General features: G+C 36.6%; 10 protein-coding genes across 10 annotated transcripts; 1 reads left to right on the top strand and 9 right to left on the bottom strand.

Annotated features, from left to right (window-relative positions):
- Positions 1 to 250: 250 nt before the first annotated feature.
- GCK72_006837 (uncharacterized protein) lies at positions 251 to 4,528 on the bottom strand (the record flags this gene model as incomplete). Its single annotated transcript, XM_053725827.1, has 7 exons — positions 251 to 376; positions 423 to 574; positions 618 to 765; positions 816 to 1,197; positions 1,241 to 1,362; positions 4,116 to 4,397; positions 4,451 to 4,528. 7 exons carry the CDS (start codon positions 4,526 to 4,528, stop codon positions 251 to 253), a joined length of 1,290 nt encoding a protein of 429 aa, XP_053590021.1.
- Positions 4,529 to 4,753: 225 nt separating this feature from the next.
- GCK72_006836 (uncharacterized protein) lies at positions 4,754 to 6,604 on the bottom strand (the record flags this gene model as incomplete). Its single annotated transcript, XM_053725826.1, has 7 exons — positions 4,754 to 4,876; positions 4,923 to 5,074; positions 5,124 to 5,271; positions 5,322 to 5,700; positions 5,744 to 5,871; positions 5,919 to 6,158; positions 6,503 to 6,604. 7 exons carry the CDS (start codon positions 6,602 to 6,604, stop codon positions 4,754 to 4,756), a joined length of 1,272 nt encoding a protein of 423 aa, XP_053590020.1.
- A 175-nt stretch (positions 6,605 to 6,779) lies between these two features.
- GCK72_006835 (uncharacterized protein) lies at positions 6,780 to 8,362 on the bottom strand (the record flags this gene model as incomplete). The annotated part of the gene is made up of 7 exons (XM_053725825.1): positions 6,780 to 6,911; positions 6,959 to 7,110; positions 7,160 to 7,307; positions 7,358 to 7,742; positions 7,786 to 7,907; positions 7,950 to 8,231; positions 8,285 to 8,362. 7 exons carry the CDS (start codon positions 8,360 to 8,362, stop codon positions 6,780 to 6,782), a joined length of 1,299 nt encoding a protein of 432 aa, XP_053590019.1.
- Positions 8,363 to 8,583: 221 nt separating this feature from the next.
- On the bottom strand, positions 8,584 to 9,275 carry GCK72_006834 (uncharacterized protein; the record flags this gene model as incomplete). The annotated part of the gene is made up of 4 exons (XM_053725824.1): positions 8,584 to 8,706; positions 8,753 to 8,904; positions 8,953 to 9,100; positions 9,147 to 9,275. The coding sequence occupies 4 exons, from the start codon at positions 9,273 to 9,275 to the stop codon at positions 8,584 to 8,586; spliced, it is 552 nt and encodes a 183-aa protein (XP_053590018.1).
- Positions 9,276 to 9,291: 16 nt separating this feature from the next.
- Positions 9,292 to 9,585, bottom strand: GCK72_006833 (uncharacterized protein; the record flags this gene model as incomplete). Its single annotated transcript, XM_053725823.1, has 1 exon — positions 9,292 to 9,585. The coding sequence occupies one exon, from the start codon at positions 9,583 to 9,585 to the stop codon at positions 9,292 to 9,294; it is 294 nt and encodes a 97-aa protein (XP_053590017.1).
- A 39-nt stretch (positions 9,586 to 9,624) lies between these two features.
- GCK72_006832 (uncharacterized protein) lies at positions 9,625 to 10,181 on the bottom strand (the record flags this gene model as incomplete). The annotated part of the gene is made up of 3 exons (XM_053725822.1): positions 9,625 to 9,753; positions 9,800 to 10,018; positions 10,068 to 10,181. 3 exons carry the CDS (start codon positions 10,179 to 10,181, stop codon positions 9,625 to 9,627), a joined length of 462 nt encoding a protein of 153 aa, XP_053590016.1.
- Positions 10,182 to 10,347: 166 nt separating this feature from the next.
- On the bottom strand, positions 10,348 to 11,900 carry GCK72_006831 (uncharacterized protein; the record flags this gene model as incomplete). Its single annotated transcript, XM_053725821.1, has 7 exons — positions 10,348 to 10,473; positions 10,520 to 10,671; positions 10,721 to 10,868; positions 10,917 to 11,295; positions 11,338 to 11,459; positions 11,512 to 11,748; positions 11,799 to 11,900. 7 exons carry the CDS (start codon positions 11,898 to 11,900, stop codon positions 10,348 to 10,350), a joined length of 1,266 nt encoding a protein of 421 aa, XP_053590015.1.
- Positions 11,901 to 12,121: 221 nt separating this feature from the next.
- GCK72_006830 (uncharacterized protein) lies at positions 12,122 to 13,628 on the bottom strand (the record flags this gene model as incomplete). The annotated part of the gene is made up of 7 exons (XM_053725820.1): positions 12,122 to 12,244; positions 12,293 to 12,444; positions 12,494 to 12,641; positions 12,695 to 13,070; positions 13,113 to 13,234; positions 13,280 to 13,486; positions 13,536 to 13,628. The coding sequence occupies 7 exons, from the start codon at positions 13,626 to 13,628 to the stop codon at positions 12,122 to 12,124; spliced, it is 1,221 nt and encodes a 406-aa protein (XP_053590014.1).
- A 386-nt stretch (positions 13,629 to 14,014) lies between these two features.
- Positions 14,015 to 15,134, top strand: GCK72_006829 (uncharacterized protein; the record flags this gene model as incomplete). Its single annotated transcript, XM_053725819.1, has 5 exons — positions 14,015 to 14,058; positions 14,103 to 14,165; positions 14,213 to 14,316; positions 14,552 to 14,909; positions 14,954 to 15,134. The coding sequence occupies 5 exons, from the start codon at positions 14,015 to 14,017 to the stop codon at positions 15,132 to 15,134; spliced, it is 750 nt and encodes a 249-aa protein (XP_053590013.1).
- A 1,326-nt stretch (positions 15,135 to 16,460) lies between these two features.
- GCK72_006828 (uncharacterized protein) lies at positions 16,461 to 18,873 on the bottom strand (the record flags this gene model as incomplete). Its single annotated transcript, XM_053725818.1, has 7 exons — positions 16,461 to 16,574; positions 16,624 to 16,770; positions 17,189 to 17,385; positions 17,432 to 17,744; positions 18,219 to 18,400; positions 18,469 to 18,651; positions 18,702 to 18,873. 7 exons carry the CDS (start codon positions 18,871 to 18,873, stop codon positions 16,461 to 16,463), a joined length of 1,308 nt encoding a protein of 435 aa, XP_053590012.1.
- Positions 18,874 to 18,901: the final 28 nt, after the last annotated feature.

The raw sequence follows: 18,901 nt of genomic DNA, 5'->3' as shown, positions 1-18,901 counted from the left end.
TTCCATCACTTGTCAGAAAATCAACGCAAAGGTTTATAAAACTATTAGTGAGTTTATTTATAAAGAAAGCAGGGAAATGAGAAGTAACTGGAAAACAAAATCAGGAAAGACAATAAAGGGTGCGGAGAGATAGAGAGAGAGAGAGAAAACAATGAATCTGTACCGATTTTTTTGGATTCGAACAATGAAATGATGTGAGATATTGAGATTTTACGGATAGTTGTAACAGATATTATCGATACAATTAAACTCAATTATGAAGTGAAATCGATTTTTCAAGAAGTTCGCCCATTATATATTTGTCCAAATCTTGCACATTTTCAGGCAGAACAGCTTGAAGATCGCCAATCGATTTGATTTCAGCGAGGCATTTCTTCTGGAAATTATGATCTATTTCAAATAATTTGAATGCAATTGTTCACCTTGAGTGTTTTCAAACTGTATCGAGTAGACAATTCTAACTTCTTCTTCAATGTTTTCTTTGATTCCTTGAGTAAAAACTGCTCGCATTTTCGAATGACCATTGGTGTGTTTAGCATGTCAGCTACAAGAAGAAGTCCTTCGCAAGTGTATTCTTAAAAACAATTTAATTTTTATCAAGACAAAACTAGAATTACCATCAATCGGATTTTCTCCATAAAGTAGTTCGAGATATTTCTGGAAGTCATCAGCATCGATTCCAGTCAATTTGATTTCAGATTTCTTCGAATCGTTGAAACTTCCCAAAAACAAGGCTTTGAAATATGGAGAGTGAGCAGCCAAATACTGAAATTGTAGAAAAATAGAAACATGTTCTGAAAATTGTTTAAACTGACTAATTTTGAGACGAAGAATTTCTCTTCGTTGACAAGTAGTACAACATCTGAGAATTCTTCCATTGTCTCGTTGAAACTTCTCAAATTATCTTTGTAAACACCAGTTGCTTTCTTAATTTTCACGTGAATTTCAGCTGTCAATTGACCATCCACAAGAAAGTATTTTTCCAATACCTGCCATTCAATTAATTCAGATCCCATCACATTCCCCGGTCTTGAATTTTGAAAAACATTGCGTGCTTTTTTACTCCACTTTCTGGCATTGGTTGACATGATTGTGATTTCATATACAACATCAAAAGACATTTTTCTATCATTCATCTCAGCAGCACAGATCAAGAAAATTCTGAAATGTTCTTCGCTCCGCTGGATTACGAACCGCCTGGAATATTGGTAATATACAAAAAACTGACTGTGATTCTCACCATGGGACACTGAAATGTTCTTCTTTCTCACTATACATTGTATCTGCGTGTTTCAAACTTGAAACATTCTTGAAGACATGTTTTAGCACGAAGTAATTTCCAGTAGTTACCATGGTAGCAATCTGAAAACAAAGAAGTTGTCAGGCTCGTACTTTTTAGCAGACTTGTCAAAAATCGGGCCGGGCCGAAATTTCTCTTGGCCCGGCCCAGTCGGCCCGGATTCAAAAATGGCCCATACTCCAAGGGTACAACGAAATAGGGTACAACGAAATAGGGTACAACGAGGAAAAAGTTACTCTTAGGGTACCATGGCTCAGAGGGTACTATACTTTTAGGGTACAACAAGTAAGTTGCTCTTAGGGTACAACAGATTGTTGACTCAAAGGGTACAACGAGCTGAATACTCAAAGGGTACAACGAAATTTTTGATCACAACTGAACTTTGTAAAGTTTCATTATTCGAAATGTATGATGTTTCACAGAATAATAGTCCAACTGTGGAACGTTGGTCCAAAATTTATATATTTCATAAAAGTAACAATCGAGTTTGGTTATTTAAGAGATAATATCTGACTAGCTCGATCACAAGCCACCAGGTCATGTTACGTTTCAGCCTAACTAATCGGTTCTGGCTGATTTTTTGATATGTTTTCACCCTGGGTATTCTAAGAACTTTAGGATCAAAATATTTTTAGAAATGAATTGCCAGTTTTATTTCGTACATTTTATTAATTTACATCTAATTTCCAGCTCTCTTGCATCATGTCGGCGTACGGAGGTCCGAAGTAAATTTTAGATGATAGGATACATATTTGTGTTGGCTATTCGAAAATGTAAATATCTTCCCCAGATTTCAATGTCTAGGTGGTTATGATTAAAAAAACGAACGTTTTTATTCGACCTACCCTTGAAGAAAACTTGTACCATTAAATGCAATTTAATTCTACTCACGAACGCAATTTCATGCATTTTTGCATTTTTGTGCCATAAAACTTCACAAAGTTCAGTTGTGATCAAAAATTTCGTTGTACCCTTTGAGTATTCAGCTCGTTGTACCCTTTGAGTCAACAATCTGTTATACCCGGCCCATAATCCAAGGGTACATCGAAAAAGGGTACATCGATGAAAAATTTGATCATAGGGTACCTTGAATCAGAGGGCACACTGGATCATAGGGTACATCTAGGAGGTGTTATCATAGGGCACATCTTACATGTAATCAAAGGGTACATCGGTGTAATGATCAAAGGGTACATCAATTATGTTTATAGGGTACACTCACTGTACATTCAGAAAACATTGTCTTTTCAAATTAAGGATCCCTTTTTTCTGGGATACTGTACTCAATATATTGCATACTCTTCTACCTTCTCCCCCAACTATCTTTTTCTAAATATTTCTTTCTGATGCTCTCCCTTCACACTACGCGTATCTGAAGAAAAATGGAGGGAGGCAACCGGAAGAGGTTTCTCCCTCATTTTCTTTTTGTGCTTGGGAAGAAAGAGTTGTGTGGTAATTAATAACTTTATCTTTAACAACACCAAAAATGACAAAATAAAGAAAAATGAAGGGAACCAAATGATCCCCCCCCCCAGATCTCAAAAGAGGTAACCTGATCCTCACGTCGAAGAAGGGAACGGTTCCCGCTTCTGATGCAGCTTACTGACAGAAGCGCGTGAGTAAGAATAAGGAGAAGAGAAAGGAGGAAGAGAAACAGATTGAGAGAAGGAAAAAGATTGGAAGAAAGGAATGACTGGAAGAAAAAACAGAAAGAAATATTTAGAAAAAAATAGTTGGGGGAGAAGGTAGAAGAGTATGCAATATATTGAGTACATTATCCCAGAAAAAAGGGATCCTTAATTTGAAAAGACAATGTTTTCTGAATGTACAGTGAGTGTACCCCATGAACATAATTGATGTACCCTTTGATAATTACACCGATGTACCCTTTGATTGTATGTAAGATGAGCCCTAGGATAACACCTCCTAGATGTACCCTATGATCCAGTGTGCTTTCTGATTCAAGGTACCCTATGATCACGATGTACCCTTTTTGGATGTACCCCTGGATTATGGGCCGTTATACCCTAAGAGCAACTTACTCGTTGTACCCTAAAAGTATAGTACCCTCTGAGTCATGGTACCTTAAGAGTCATTGTGCCCTCAATCCGTTGTACCCTTGGAGTATGGGCCTTCAAAAATGGGTACCCATTGTTACCAAATTTTTTTTAAATTTTTCGAAAAAATAGAGTAAATATGCTTAAATTATTATACACATTCACATTTTGATTCAATTTTGAATTTTTGTTCGAAAACTATACTTATTTCCATACTTGTCACGGGCCGGGCCGGGCCGAAATCAGGAAAAATCTCGGCCCGGCCCGTGGCCCGGCCCGGCCCGCTCGGCCCGTTTTGAAACATTTTTTCAAAACATTTTGAGTTTTTGAATTTTTTTTGGAAATTTTTTGAAAAAAGTATAGTTTTCGAATAAACATTTAAAATTGAATCAAAATGTGAATATGTAATGATAATTTAAGCATTTTTACTGTTTTTTTTTCGAAAAATTTCAAAAAAAATTGGTAAAAATGGGTACCCATTTTTGAATCCGGGCCGACCGGGCCGGGCCGGGCCGAGAGAAATTTCGGCCCGGCCCGTGGCGGCCCGGGCCGGGCCGGGCCGGGCCGACGGGCCGAGCCGGGCCGGCCCGATTTTTGACAAGTATGCTTATTTCAAAAAATTTCATAAAAATTCAAAAAATTTCCAAAAAAAATTCAAAAACTCAAAATGTTTTCAAAAAATGTTTCAAAACGGGCCGATCCGAGAATTTTCCTGATTTCGGCCCGGCCCGTGACAAGTCTGCTTTTTAGTCGATAACCTTGTTCCTAGCGTTCACAGCAGTTTCATTCTCATTATCGGTTTCTTCCGGAACTGCTGCGATCACTGTTTTTGGCTTCAAGTCGTCTCGAATCAATTGAAGCTCGCTTTCAACGGAACGGAGCTTGTCGACTAAGGAAGTTTCGAAATCTTTCTGCTTCTCCAGAACCTCTTTGAGCATATTTTCATGGACTTGTTCGAGATTTTTCTGTTTGTCCAACACTTCTTGACACGTATCGTACATTTTTTGCAGCGTCAAATGATGTTGATAATTCGCATTGTTCTGAAAAAGAAAACACATCTATTTGAATAATTTCTGAATTGTATTTGACAAACCTCGGCATTCTGATCATACTCTGCTTCAATTCTTTGACGTTTTGGTGGCGGCGGGCGTTTATTGTTTCTTTTGGTCATTTTACTGAAAATTTGTTATTTTAAAGCACGTTTCGGGGTTGAAATAAGTATAAGGTAGAAGATGACAACAAGACAAATTCTGATAATCAATAAAAAATGATTGAATGACTTTTTTATAGCATACTCCAAGATTGATATTTAAAACAATGAAACGAAAAGAGCAAAAAAGGAAGAACATGGTTTTTGAAAAGAAAAAAGAATGAAATCTTATGGAAACCAAACAAATTATTGAATAGAGAGTGCAATTTCCAAAAACTCCGCCATAATTGATGGATCCAAATCACGAATATCTCCTGGGAGAACTGATTTGATGTCATCGATCGATTTGATCTCCTTGCGGCATTGTTTCTGGAATGTGAACTTGTAATATAATGGATTTAGAAAGAAAAAATACATTCAATGCGTCCAGATGGTATTTCATGGCCATTTGCAGCTTTTTCTTCAATGATTTCTTTGATTCCTTGAGTATAAACTGCTCGCATTTGCGAATGACTAATGGAGTATCGTACATGTCAGCCACCATAAGAATACCTTCTACTGTGAATTCTAAATCATGATATAGTTTTAAATCAGAAATGGCAAAGTCAAAAGTTACCGTCAATTGCACTTTCTCCATAAAGAACTTCGAGATATTTCTGGAAGTCATCATCATCGATTCCAGTTAATTTGATTTCCGATTTCTTCGAATCATTGAAATTTCCCAGAAACAAGGCCTTGAAATATGGAGAGTGAGCAGCCAAATACTGAAATATTGAAGTAGTTGTAACATGTTCTGAAAATTATTTAAACTGACCAACTTTGAAATGTAGAATTTCTCTTCGTTGACAACTAATACAACATCAGAAAATTCTTCCATTGTCTCGTCGAAGCTTCGCAGGTTATCTCTGTAATTTCCAGTTGTTTCCTCGATTTTCACGTGAATTTCAGCAGTCAATTGACCATCCACAAGAAAGTCTTTTTCCAACACATCCCATTCGATAAATTCACGAAATCCCCACGTGGGAAACTTGTTGTCAAATATTCTTTTGCCCTTTTCCACTATGTTGTCCACTCGATTCGAAATGAATACATCCTTTTGCCGAGTTTTGATTGTCCAATTATCAGTGCCCGTTGGTTTCGAACAGTTCAAATAAAACTGAAGATGTTCCTTCTTTCGGTGCACAAGCATTCTCCTAAAATCACAAATATGCTATGGCTATATACTCGGTACCCTACCATCCAACTCCAAAGTGCTCTTCTACTTCTGACCAATGCTTCTCATTTTCTTTCATTTCTGAAACATGTTTAAAAACATGCTTCAACACAAAGTATTTTCCAGTCATTGGCATAATTTCACTTGGAATCTGAAAACTACAATTAGTGAGCAAGAACAAAAACAGATCAGGTTAACCGTTTTTTGGGAAGAATCACTGGACGTCGTCGCTTTCACTGAATCTTTGTTGTCAAGAGTCTTCGATGAGATTGCAGTTGTTTCATCGACTGTATCGGACTTCAGTTGCAGTTGAATCGATTCCAGTTTCTCATCTGTCAACCGAAGTTTTTCGACCATATTTTTCTGATTTTCCAGCACTTCTTGACACATATTGTAAACGCATCGGATAGTAGAATCGGATGAATTATTTGCACTGTTCTGAAAAAGAAAACAGATTTCTATTTTAATAATTTCAAAACTGTATTATACGAAGTACAATTTTCTTACAACTGCGCTCCACCGCAAACGAGAGAGTATCGGCACAACTTACAAAAAAACTGTTGCGAAAATAGGCCAAACGCTGAAAAAACTCTGCGTCTCCCGCCAGTATTCTCTCGTTTGCAGTGGAGCGCAGTTGTAACGAAATTGCTCTAGCCCACCCCGATTTCAACGCTGCGTTTAATTTTTGAACACTGCCGCAAGAAATGGGCGTGGCCTCCGCGTGAGTGCGGCGCGGACTTCTGTTGCACAGAAAAAAAACGAATTCCTAATAATTGACAAACCTCTGCATTCTGATTATTCTCTGCTTCAATTCTTTGACGCTTCGATGCAGATCCTCCCTCTTCGTTATTGTCCGATGAGATCTTGTAGTTTCTATCGGTCATTTTACTGGAATTTTTGTCATTTTAAATCACATTTCGAGGATAAAATATAATGTGAATGATGATAACAAGACAGATTCTGACAATCAATAGAAAAAATGTTTGGATGATCTTTTTTTCATAACACTCAAAGATTGATAAAACAATGAAAAAAATAACAAAGAAACTCAGAAAAGTGCTATTGGGGATTGTGAAGAGCGAGTGCTTTTTTAAGAAGTTCTGGCATAATCGATGGATCCAGTTCACGAATATCCTCTGACAGTACGGATCGAATATCGGCGACTGATTTGATCTTGCCGAGGCATTGTTTCTGAATATGAAGGTTTATTTCTAATAGAGTTCAAGGTTGAAACAAACCTTGAGTCCTTCCAAATTGTATCGAGTAGACAAATCCAACTTTTTCTTCAATGATTTCTTTGATTTTTCGAGTAGAAACTCTTGGCATTTTCGAATGACCGTAGGAGTATCATACATATCAGCCACCACGAGGATACCTTCTACTGTGAATTCTGAAAAATTCTGTTGCTTCAAAGCAAATATGGCAAAAATAAATGTTACCATCAATTGCACTTTCTCCATAAAGAACTTCGAGATATTTCTGGAATTCATCATCATCGATTCCTGTCAATGTGATTTCAGATTTTTTCGAATCGTTGAAATTTCCCAAAAACAAGGCTTTGAAATATGGAGAGTGAGCAGCCAAATACTGAAATGCTGAGATAATTGAAAAAGGTTTGGAAAATTATTGAAACTAACCAACTTTAGAACATAAAATTTCTCTTCGTTGACAACTAGTACAACATCTGAAAATTCTTCCATTGTCTCGTCGAAACTTCTCAGATTATCTTTGTAAATTCCAGTTGTTTTCTTGATATTTACATGAACTTCAGCAGTAAGTTCGCCATCCACAAGGAAGTCTTTTTCCAATACCGTCCATTTTATGAACTCAGCCCATCCGTTTTCATTCTCCAGTTCTAAATTTTGAAAAACGTCGCGTTCTTTTTTACTCCACTTTCTTGCAGTAGTAGACATTATTTTTGTTTTGTATTCAACGTCAAAAGACATTTTTTGATCATCCATCTTCGCAGCACAGCTCAAGAAAATTCCAAGATGGACCATATCCCTCTGGATTAGGATCCTCCTAGAACATTGGTAATATACAAAAGAGTAACAGTGATTCTCACCATGGGACACCAAAATGTTCTTCTTTCTCACTGTACATTCTATCCAAATGCTCCAAACTTGTGATATTCTTGAAGACATGTTTTAGCACGAAGTATTTTCCAGTAGTCGGCACAGTAGCACTCTGAAAAAAAAGTTGTCTGGATAATTTCTTTTGCATGATAACCTTGTTTTCATAATCTGAAGCAGTTTTATTCTCATTATCGGTTTCTTTCGGAACTGATGCTGTCACTGTTTTTGGCTTCATGTCGTCTCGAATCAATTGAAGCTCACTTTCAACGGAACGGAGCTTGTCGACTAAGGAAGTTTCGAAATCTTTCTGCTTCTCCAGAACCTCTTTGAGCATATTTTCATGGACTTGTTCGAGATTTTTCTGTTTGTCCAACACTTCTTGACACGTATCGTACATTTTTTGCAGCGTCAAATGATGTTGATAATTCGCATTGTTCTGAAAAAGAAAACACATCTATTTGAATAATTTCTGAATTGTATTTGACAAACCTCTACATTTTGATCATTCTCTGCTTCAATTTTGAGACGCTTTGGTGACGGCGATCTTTCATTGTTTCTATCGGTCATTTTACCGGAATTCTCGTTATTTTAAAGCACATTTCGAGGATAAAATATAATGTGAAGATGATAACAAAACAGTTTCTGGGAAACAATAGAAAAAAATTCTGAATGAGTTTTATATAATTTTCTCAAAGGGCGGTATAACAATGATGCGGAAACGTAGGAAAAACCCAAAAAAAAATGGTTTTGAACAGAAAAGAAAAACTATGAAATCTTATACCAACAAATTATTGAATAGAGAGCGCAATTTCCAAAAACTCCGCCATAATTGATGGATCCAAATCACGAATATCTCCTGGGAGAACTGATTTGATGTCATCGATCGATTTGATCTCCTTGCGGCATTGTTTCTGGAATATGAAGTTGTAATATGATGGATTTAGAAAGAAAAAATACATTCAATGCGTCCAGATGGTATTTCATGGCCATTTGCAGCTTTTTCTTCAATGATTTCTTTGATTCCTTGAGTAAAAACTGCTCGCATTTTCGAATGACTGATGGAGTATCGTACATGTCAGCCACCATAAGAATACCTTCTACTGTGAATTCTGAAAAATCATATAGTTTTAAAGCGAAAATGGCGATTCAAAAGTTACCGTCAATTGAATATTCTCCATATAGACCTTCAAGATAATTCTGAAAGTCATCCGCATCGATTCCAGTTAATTTGATTTCAGATTCCTTTGATTCTTGAAAGTGTCCCAAAAACAAGGCTTTAAAGTATGAAGAATGCGCGGCGAGGAACTGAAAACTAATTTATGACTACCTGTCTACACTTGGCTCTGCTCACTTTTTTCAAAACGTAGAATTTTTCGTCGTTGACAACTAGTACAACATCTGAGAATTCTTCAGTTGTCTCGTCGAAACTTCTCAGATTATCTTTGTAAACACCAGTTGTTTTTTCGATTTTCACGTGCATTTCAGCTGTCAGTTTGTCATCGACAAGGAAGTCTTTTTCCAGAACATCCCATTTTTCGCATTTCAGCTGTCAGTTTGTCATCGACAAGGAAGTCCTTTCCCAATACATCCCATTTGGTAAATTCCTCCCATCCCCACGTGTGAGCATTCTTGCTAAATATTGTTATGCTTTCTTCTTTCACTTTGTTGTCCACTCGATTCGAAATGAATACATCCTTTTGCCGAGTTTCGATTGTCCAATTATCAGTGCCCGTTGGTTTCGAACAGTTCAAATAAAACCCAAAATGTTCTTTCGTTCGGCGCACAATCATTCTCCTGAAGTTACTGAGTTCTAATAAATATATTCTCTACTAATACCATTCAATTCCAAAGTGTTCCTCAGCTTCTGACCACTGATCTACATTTTCCTTCAAACTTGAGACATTCTTGAAAGCATGCTTTAAAACGAAGTATTTTCCAGTAGTCGTCATGGTAGCACTCTGAAAACAATGAATTTTTCAGGACCGTACTATCGTAGTCGATAACCTCATTTTTAGAGTCCGAATCAGCTGTATTCTCAATATCCCTTTTTACCGGAACTGATGCAGTCACGGTGTTTGGTTTCAAATTGTCTCGAATCAATTGAAGCTCGCTTTTGACGGAACGGAGCTCATCGACTAAAGAAGTTTCAAAATCTTTCTGCTTTTCCAAAACCTCTTCGAGCATTTTCTCCACGATTTGGTTGCGAGAAGTGTCTTGGTTTTCCTGTAATCAGAATAGCTTAAAATTAAAAATATAAATTCAGCAAATATACCGTTTTGTTCTCAGCGGTTTCTTGTGTCACTTCCGACACCAAATTGTCCTTATCGTTGTTCACCGGAGCCACGTTTTCTTCATCACTTGTCAGAAAATCAACGCAAAGGTCCATAAAACTATAAGTGAGTTAATTTATGAAGGAAGTAGAGAAATGAGAAGTAACTGGAAAAAAATCAGGAAAGACAATGCAGGGTGCGGAGAGAGAGAGGGCAATGAAATGATGTGAGATATTGAGATTTTACGGATAGTTGTAACAGATATTATCGATACAATTGTATTCAATTATGAAGTGAAATGGATTTTTCAAGAAGTTCGCCCATTATAGATTTGTCCAAATCTTGCACATTCCCTGGCAGAACAGCTTGAAGATCGCCAATCGATTTGATTTCAGCGAGGCATTTCTTCTGAAAATTATGATCCCATTCAAATAATTTGAATACAATTGTTCACCTTGAGTGTTTCCAAACTGTATCGAGTAGACAATCCTAACTTCTTCTTCAATGTTTTCTTTGATTCCTTGAGTAGAAACTGCTCGCATTTGCGGATTACCAGTGGAGTATCGTACATATCAGCCACCATGAGCATTCCTTCTGCTGTGAATTCTGAAAAATGATATAGTTTTAGAGCGAAGATGACAAAATCAAATGTTACCATCAACTGCACTTTCTCCATAAAGCAGTTCGAGGTAGTTCTGGAAATCATCTGCGTCGATTCCAGTCAATTTGATTTCCGATTTCTTCGATTCTTGAAACTGTCCCAAAAACAAGGCCTTGAAATATGGAGAGTGAGCAGCCAAATACTGAAAATGAAATAATTGAAACATGATTTGAAATATATCGAAACTAACCAATTTTAGAACATAAAATTTCTCTTCGTTGACAACAAGTACAACATCCGAGAATTCTTCCATTGTCTCGTCGAAACTTCTCAGATTATCTTTATAAATACATGTTGTTTTCTCGATTTTCACGTGAATTTCAGCAGTCAGTTTGTCATCGACAAGGAAGTCTTTTTCCAGAACATCCCATTTGATAAACTCTGGCCATCCCCACGAGGGAGATTCTTTGTCAAATATTCTTATGCTTTCCATCACTTTGTTTTCCACACGATTCGAAACTAGTACATGTTTTCGCTGAGTTTCGATTGTCCAATTCACAGTGTCCATCGATTTCAGACATTGCAAATGAAACTCAAGATGTTCTTTCGTTCGGCGCACATTCATTCTCCTGAAGTTACCGAGTTTTTATAAATATATTCTCTACTAATACCATTTAACTCCAAAGTGCTCTTCCACTTCTGACAACCGATATTCATCTTCCTTCATATTCGAGACATTCTTGAAGACATGTCTTAGCACAAAGCATTTTCCAGTAGTCGGCATGGTAGCACTCTGAAAACAATGAATTTGCCAGGATCAATAGACTTTTTTTTTAGATAATAACCTTGTTTTCAGGGTTCCAAGCAGTTGTATTCTTGCTATCGGCTTTTATCGGAACTGCTGCTGTCACTGTTTTTGGTTTCAAATCGTCACGAATCAATTGAAGCTCGTTTTTGAAGAAGCGCAGCTCATCGACAATTTCTGTGTTAAAATTTTCGATATTTTTCTGCTTTTCCAACACTTCTTGACATGTATTATACATCATTCGAAGCGTCAAAGGATGCTGATCATTTGCGTTGTTCTGAAAAAGAAATTAGATTTTAAAAAATTTCAGAATTGTGATCGACAAACCTCTGCATTCTGACTATTTTCTTCTTCAATTCTTTGACGCTTCGATGCAGATCCTTCCTCTTCGATATTTTCCGATGAGATTTTGTTGTTTCCGTCGGTCATTTTACTGGAATTTTTGTCATTTTCAAGCACATTGCGAGGTTAAAATATAATATGAAAGATGATAACAAGACAGATTCTGACAATCAATTTAAAAAAAGAATAAATGAGTTTTATATCATATCAAAAAGCGGTATTTATAACGATGAAACGAAAACAGCGAAAAGGGAAACAAAATGGTTTTTGAAAAGGAAAAATAATGAAATCGTGAGGAATCTAACAAATTATTGAATAGAGAGGGCAATTTCCAAAAACTCCGCCATAATTGATGGATCCAAATCACGAATATCTCCTGGGAGAACTGATTTGATGTCAGCAACCGATTTGATCTCCTTGCGGCATTGTTTCTGGAAAGTGAAGTTGTAATATGATGGATTTAGAAAGAAAAATAATACATTCAATGCTTCCAGATGGTATTTCATGGACATTTGCAACTTTTTCTTCAATGATTTCTTCGATTCCTTGAGTAAAAACTGCTCGCATTTGCGAATGGCCATTGGAGTGTCGTACATATCACCGACAAGAAGAAGCCCTTCGACTGTGAATTCTGAAAAATGAAAACGTTTCAAAACAAAGATGACAAAATCAAATGTTACCATCAATTGCACTTTCTCCATAAAGCAGTTCAAGGTAGTTCTGGAAATCATCCGCATCGATTCCAGTCAATTTGATTTCCGATTTCTTCGAATCATTGAAATTTCCCAAAAACAAGGCCTTGAAATAGGGTGAGTGAGCAGCCAAATACTGAAAAATTGTAGAAAAAATAAAAACATGTTCTGAAAATTGTTGAAACTGACTAATTTTAAGACGTAGAATTTATCTTCGTTGACAACAAGTACAACATCTGAGAATTCTTCCATTGTCTCGTCGAAACTTCTCAGATTATCTTTGTAAATTCCAGTTGTTTTCTTAATTTTCACGTGAATTTCAGCAGTCAATTGGTCATCCACAAGGAAGTCTTTTTCCAGAACATCCCATGCGATAAATGGCCATCCCCACGAGCGAGATTCTTTGTCAAATATTCCTATGCTTTCCATCACTTTGTTTTCCACACGATTCGAAACTAGTACATGTTTTCGCTGAGTTTCGATTCTCCAATTCACAGTGTCCATCGATTTCAGACAGTTCAAATAAAACTTAAGCTGTTCTTTCGTTCGGTACACAAGCATTCTCCTGAAGTTACTGAGTTCAAATGAATATATTCTCTATTAATACCATTCAACTCCATAGTGTTCTTCCGGTTCTGACAACCGATATTCATTTTCCTTCATATTAGAGACATTCTTAAAGACATGTTTTAAAACGAAGTATTTTCCAGTAGTCGGCATGGTAGCACTCTGAAATCAAAGAACTTGTCAGGATAATATCTTTTGCATGATAACCTCGTTATCAGATTCTGAATCTGTTTCATCTTCATCATCCGTTTCTTTCAAAGCTGCTGCTTTCACTATTATTGGTTTCAAATCGTCTCGAATCAATTGAAGATCGCTTCTGACGGAACGGAGCTCATCGACGAGATTTTTCTGTTTATCCAAAACCTCTTTGAGCATTTTCTCAACGATTTCGTTGCGAGAACCATCTTGGCTTCCCTGTAAAAAAGATAGCTTGAATTAGAAATTTTGAATTCAGCAAATATACCGTTTTGTTCTCAGCGGTTTCTTGTCTCACTTCCGACACCAAATTGTCCTTATCGTTGTTCATCGGAGCCACGTTATCGTTTTCTTCAGACATCTGAAACTCGAAACGGTCAGTGAGATCTATGGAATTTTCAAATAACAATTGTGCGTCATGTGAATTTACAGTCGTTTGTGAAAAAAAAATGAATAAGGAAACTGAAAAAAATGTTTTTTTTTATTTGCAATCGGGATTACGGTACGCAGTTGTGCGCAATGCATTCTAATTGACGCGCAAGTTTTTCCACATCATTTTTGTATTCTTCGTTTCGAATTATTCAAATTTTGAATTTGATGTCTAAAATTTGTATTTTTAAGTAAAAAAAATTACAAAATATCGAATAAAAAAATCTTCTCTTTTTATTAATTGTATTTTTAATCTTAAATTCGTTCAACTTGTGACGCCAATGAGAAAAAAACATTTCCAGATCGAGCCATACGGACATGTCTTCCAATCAACCGGTTGATGTCTTCGATTTTCAACAAAAGTGGGTTTTGCTACTGTTTTCACTGCTTATCTTTTTCTTTTCAGTCCAATTTTCTACGAAATTCAGCCTTCAATTGAACTATTTGCTGAGGAAAGTTACCAGAAAAAGTGAGTTCCTGTACTAAAAATAAACCTGAAAACCATCAATTTTTTAGTGAAAATATTCCCTCGTCTTCAAACGGCCCAGTTGTTCGATACATTGACCCAAGAATGATCTATAAATGCAATGTCTGTCATAAAACATTCACAGAATTCAAAGGTGAAACATTTATTTCGCATTATTAGCTCGTCACAGTTCTCACAACTTCGCTCCACCGAAATCCCCTTGAAAAATGTCTCTTTTTCTCTGAGCCTCTCTATTTCTCACACTATTTTCTTTCGTTTCGGTAGAGCGCGGTTGTAAGAAGCAAACCGTGCTAATACTTCGAAACTTGACCCATTCGTCATTATTCTCATTCATGTTCAGTTTCTCAAAACATTAAAACAATTTTCAGGTCTAAAGCAACACGCAGTAGTTCACACAGGAGATCGACCATTCAAATGTAACATTTGTTTGAAACATTTTCGATTTAAGTCGAATTTGTTCGAACATCAATCGATACACACTGACGTGACACCATATCAATGTTCGTATTGTGGGAAGGCGTGCCGGCTGAAAGGGAATCTCAAAAAGCATCTTCGTGTGCATGTAACATCGAAAGAAGAATTGGAAGCTGCCTATAAACCGTTTTCCGCCAAAAAATCAACGAAGAAATATAAAGCAGAGCAGAGAAGATATTGGGCAGAGGATTGTCCCACGATTTTCCAAGAAAACGAACGAAACGATCAACAATTTACAGATTTCACTGAATTGTAAGTGAAACGTGATTCATTCTGAAATGATTAATGATTTTTAGAAACCGAGAACTCGAAAAATCGATAGAGCGAGCTAAAACTTCAGAGAACGATGCAGCTTCTTTTAAGAGAAGTATTGAAATGGAAAATAATTATATTGAGAGTTCAATAATTCATAATCCGGCGGTCAGAACTTGGTCCGATCTCATGGAAATCGCAAAATTTATATTTTTCGAAGAGTGAGTTCTAGTTTTCATAAGCGACAGGGTTCTATTATCTCGGCACAGTTCTTACAATTGCGCTCCGCCGAAATGCCCTTCAAAAATGTCTCTTTTTCTCTGAGTCTCTCAATTTCGCACACAAGTTTCTCCGGTTCGGTAGAGCGTGATTGTAAGAAGCGTGCCGTGCTAATAATACAAACTATTAGTACGGTACGCTTCTTACAACCGCACTCTATCGAAACCAAAGAAAATTGTGTTCGAAATTGAGAGCCGCAGAGAAAAAGAGTCGTTTTTCAAGGGCATTTCGGTGGAGCGCAATTGTAAGAACTGTGCCGAGCTCATAATACAAATTTCTATATTTTTCAGTTACAATTGCCCAGTGTGTCATATACGACTTATGTCAAGAGCTATCTGCATCGATCACTTTAATATGGACCGCCCTTGCAACACCGACCCATTCAATTTCTTCTGTACAAAGTGCTTCCGTCGATTCGATAATGAAAAAAGTTATAAAAAGCACTTGGAATATCATGATTATGTGTTAGATTTCATTAAATCTGCAGGTTTTTCTGTTTAACTTTCTTCTTCATTTTGTACTCGCAATTTACTCGCATTTTGTTATTTTCTTGTTGCCAGTTGTTAATATAATGTCTCCGTTTATTGTGTTCTTTTGTTTTTTTCTCATCAAAGTAAAACTAACTTTCTTTTTGCAGATCTACCGAATTGTTAATGAAAGGACGACATCGTTACGAAGCTGGTCGTACACACTACTAGACAGGGATGTGCGGAAACTTTCAGAATTTCAAATGTTTTCGTGCTGATAAAAAGAAATTGCTGCTAAACCAACGAGAACGGTGCCAAAACGTCACATCTGTGCCAAAATTTGCAGAATTTTTGGTTTTTTGCTGCATATTTAATGGATTTTGATTATTAAAAACTTGAAAACCGAGTTCCGAAAACATTTTTCTTAAATGTTTCGATTTCCGATATTTTTCGTTCCGCACATCCCTGCTGGTCATACACTTTAATGGAGAACCTTGAGAAGAAAAACAGTAAAAATAAATGAGAGGAACCTTAAAAATGAAAAAAATTGATTGAAAAAACGAGATTAAACGACAAACTCTTTAAAAAAAATTTCAACTCCAAATGCCGAAGAGCGAGCAAGACACAATTTATTTATTTATAAGAGAAAATAACTTTTCGCTCCTCCTTCACTATTGGACAGCGAATTTATTTATTTATTTATTTATTTATTGAATACGATCTCGAGTATCGTGAAAGTAAGAAAAGAAAAGAAAAATATACAGAAAATATAAGCATCAATTTACTAAGGAATACTCTTTTTTACTTATTTCTTTTTCCCGATTGCGTCAACAATACTCTTGAAAACTCCTTTCACAGTCCACGGTTTTGCACATCCGATTCCCATTTTCTCAATGTAATAGAATTGATCCATTTGGTCCTGAAAAATGGAATTTACGTGTCTGAAATGACGGTATCCGACTACAAACCCATTTGATATCAAATGACCATTCATGTTCAGTTTCTACTTTCTCTTCATCAGTCGAATCAGCTGCTTGTGAAACAGTTTTAAAACGGAATATGGCGGTGTCGGCAGCTGGAAGATCAATGGCTGTTTCCTCGTCGATTTGGTACTTCTGAAAATTTGGAACATGGGGTGAAAATCTGACTTGAGAAATACCGTGAACTTGATGCCGCGTACATTCTCCTCATCCTTTTTGAACAAATCGATTTGAGCTGAAAATCTATATAAGGACACTGAAATTGCAAAACTAAGCTAACTTATAGTCTTAACAGTCCCCTTCACACAATCAGTCATCTCTAAATTTCCATGTTTTGTGAATTGTTTCATGAATTCCACAGTGGAGTACCATTGAGTACCATTCTGATATTTCAGCTCATCCACAAACTTTCCAGCAACAACTTCCCGAATCAGTTTCAGAGATTCATCTTTGTATTCTATGGTGGGATCACACAGAACTTCTAATTTGTCGATGTACCAAGTGTATTCATTCTGAAAAAAAAACTTAATAATGAAGATTGAACAATTCAAACCTTTTTGGCCAACATCTTAAAATCCCAATCATGCAACTCTGCGTCTTTGTCTCTTCCCATTTGAAGTTTCATTGTAATTTTAGCAGTAATTGAGTCATCAAGCAACTCAATCAACTGAAGGGAATACGTTTGATTTTCGAATCCTTCTTTTGGATGCCACATCAATCCGAATTGAGCGTACCAGGAACGGAATTGGTCTGGAAATTGGACTTCATTGTGGATGGTTTCTTCGGTGAGACATACCTTCTGTATACTCAACGGGTTCAGTCACTTTCTCATGACAGACGTTGATCTTGGTAAGAGTGGAATTGATTCCAGACAACCAGTATCTCGGGAGTTTATTCGGATTTTCCTCGAGATATTGATAGACTGCTGGAGTGAAAAGTTTCAAGAACAACTTGGTTGTTGGCTTCTTTTTCAGTCCCTCCACATTTTCTATCCACGAATCAATCCCTTGAAATTCAGAGTTCGTATGGCCAACGATTCCTTTATCTGCACATGTTCCACCTTGAACAATACTCGCCAGATAGAAAAATCTATTAGTATAAACGGAAAACTGAAAAATATGTATAAGAACAGTATGTGGATCTCGAAAAATACAGTACCGCTCAAAAGTTATCAACTCAGACTGTTTTCAGTTTAAAATGGCAAATTTTGACAGTGTATTTCGGTGTCACCTGATTGTCCTATGAACTAAATTTAGTATGGGCTGAACAGAGGAAAAGTAGCACATCATTCTTGTGATTGACCATTTTTTTGTAGGGACACTACCATGAAAGTTACAGATTGTCAAAGTCGTTTCTCCCTGAAATCGACTAATTTCAGTGAATATTATCGAAATTTCGAATCTTTTCACTTTGACAACCTTTAACTTTCTTGGTACTACAAAAATGATGTGCTAGTCTGGCTCTGTCCAACCCATACAAAATAAAATTTGTCGGACAATCAAGTGACACCGAAATACACTGTCAAAGTTGGTCATTTTCTACCGAAAACAACCAAAGTTGATAACCTTTTGAGCGTACTGTACCTTTGTCTTCATTGTGAACTCGAACTCTAAATTGACGTCAACATCCAGTTTATCTTTCAGCAAAAGGTCAAGTTTGAACTTCAATGTATGTTTATCTGTTTCATCGAATCCTAACGGAATAGCTTTCAAATACCATCCCTTGTGTTGAGATGCGCTGTGCGTCAAGTATTTTATGTATTGGTCTGAAATTATTTGTTCTGAAAAAAACGAAGCGCAAGCCCACATGAATTCATTTTCTTCTCATTCCCACAAACTTCTGCAGTGAAATTCGAGAGCATTATGCCTTCAATATACACCAGAGCATCTTGAAAACGGTAGTTCTGTGTGGAGGATGCTTCGATGAAGCTGTTTCTCACTTGGCGAGAAGTTCTCGCTTTAATATCAAGAACTGAAGCCTCGGAGTAAAGTTCGTATGCATTTTCGCTGTTCAAATCTGAAAGAGAAGTTATTGGGGAATAAAAAAATTGTAGATTTTACACCTACATAATCCAAGAAATTCTGAATTCTGAACAGTGTACTGCGTCTTCTTTGACTTGATCACCTTGTCAAGTTGAGAGAATCGTTTTCCAATATCCTTCAAAACTTTCTGAACCTTCAAACTGTCGATTAGAACCAGGTTGGCTAAAAGTAGCAGGAGAGCCACGCGGATGAACATTTCGGTTTTGTTCAGACTGATTTATTGA

Source organism: Caenorhabditis remanei, chromosome II (genome assembly GCF_010183535.1).
Source record: "Caenorhabditis remanei strain PX506 chromosome II, whole genome shotgun sequence".
In the NCBI taxonomy this organism is placed as follows: Eukaryota; Metazoa; Nematoda; class Chromadorea; order Rhabditida; family Rhabditidae; genus Caenorhabditis; species Caenorhabditis remanei.
Note: the sequence above shows the minus strand (reverse complement) of the source record. Positions and strands in the feature narration are given on the sequence as shown.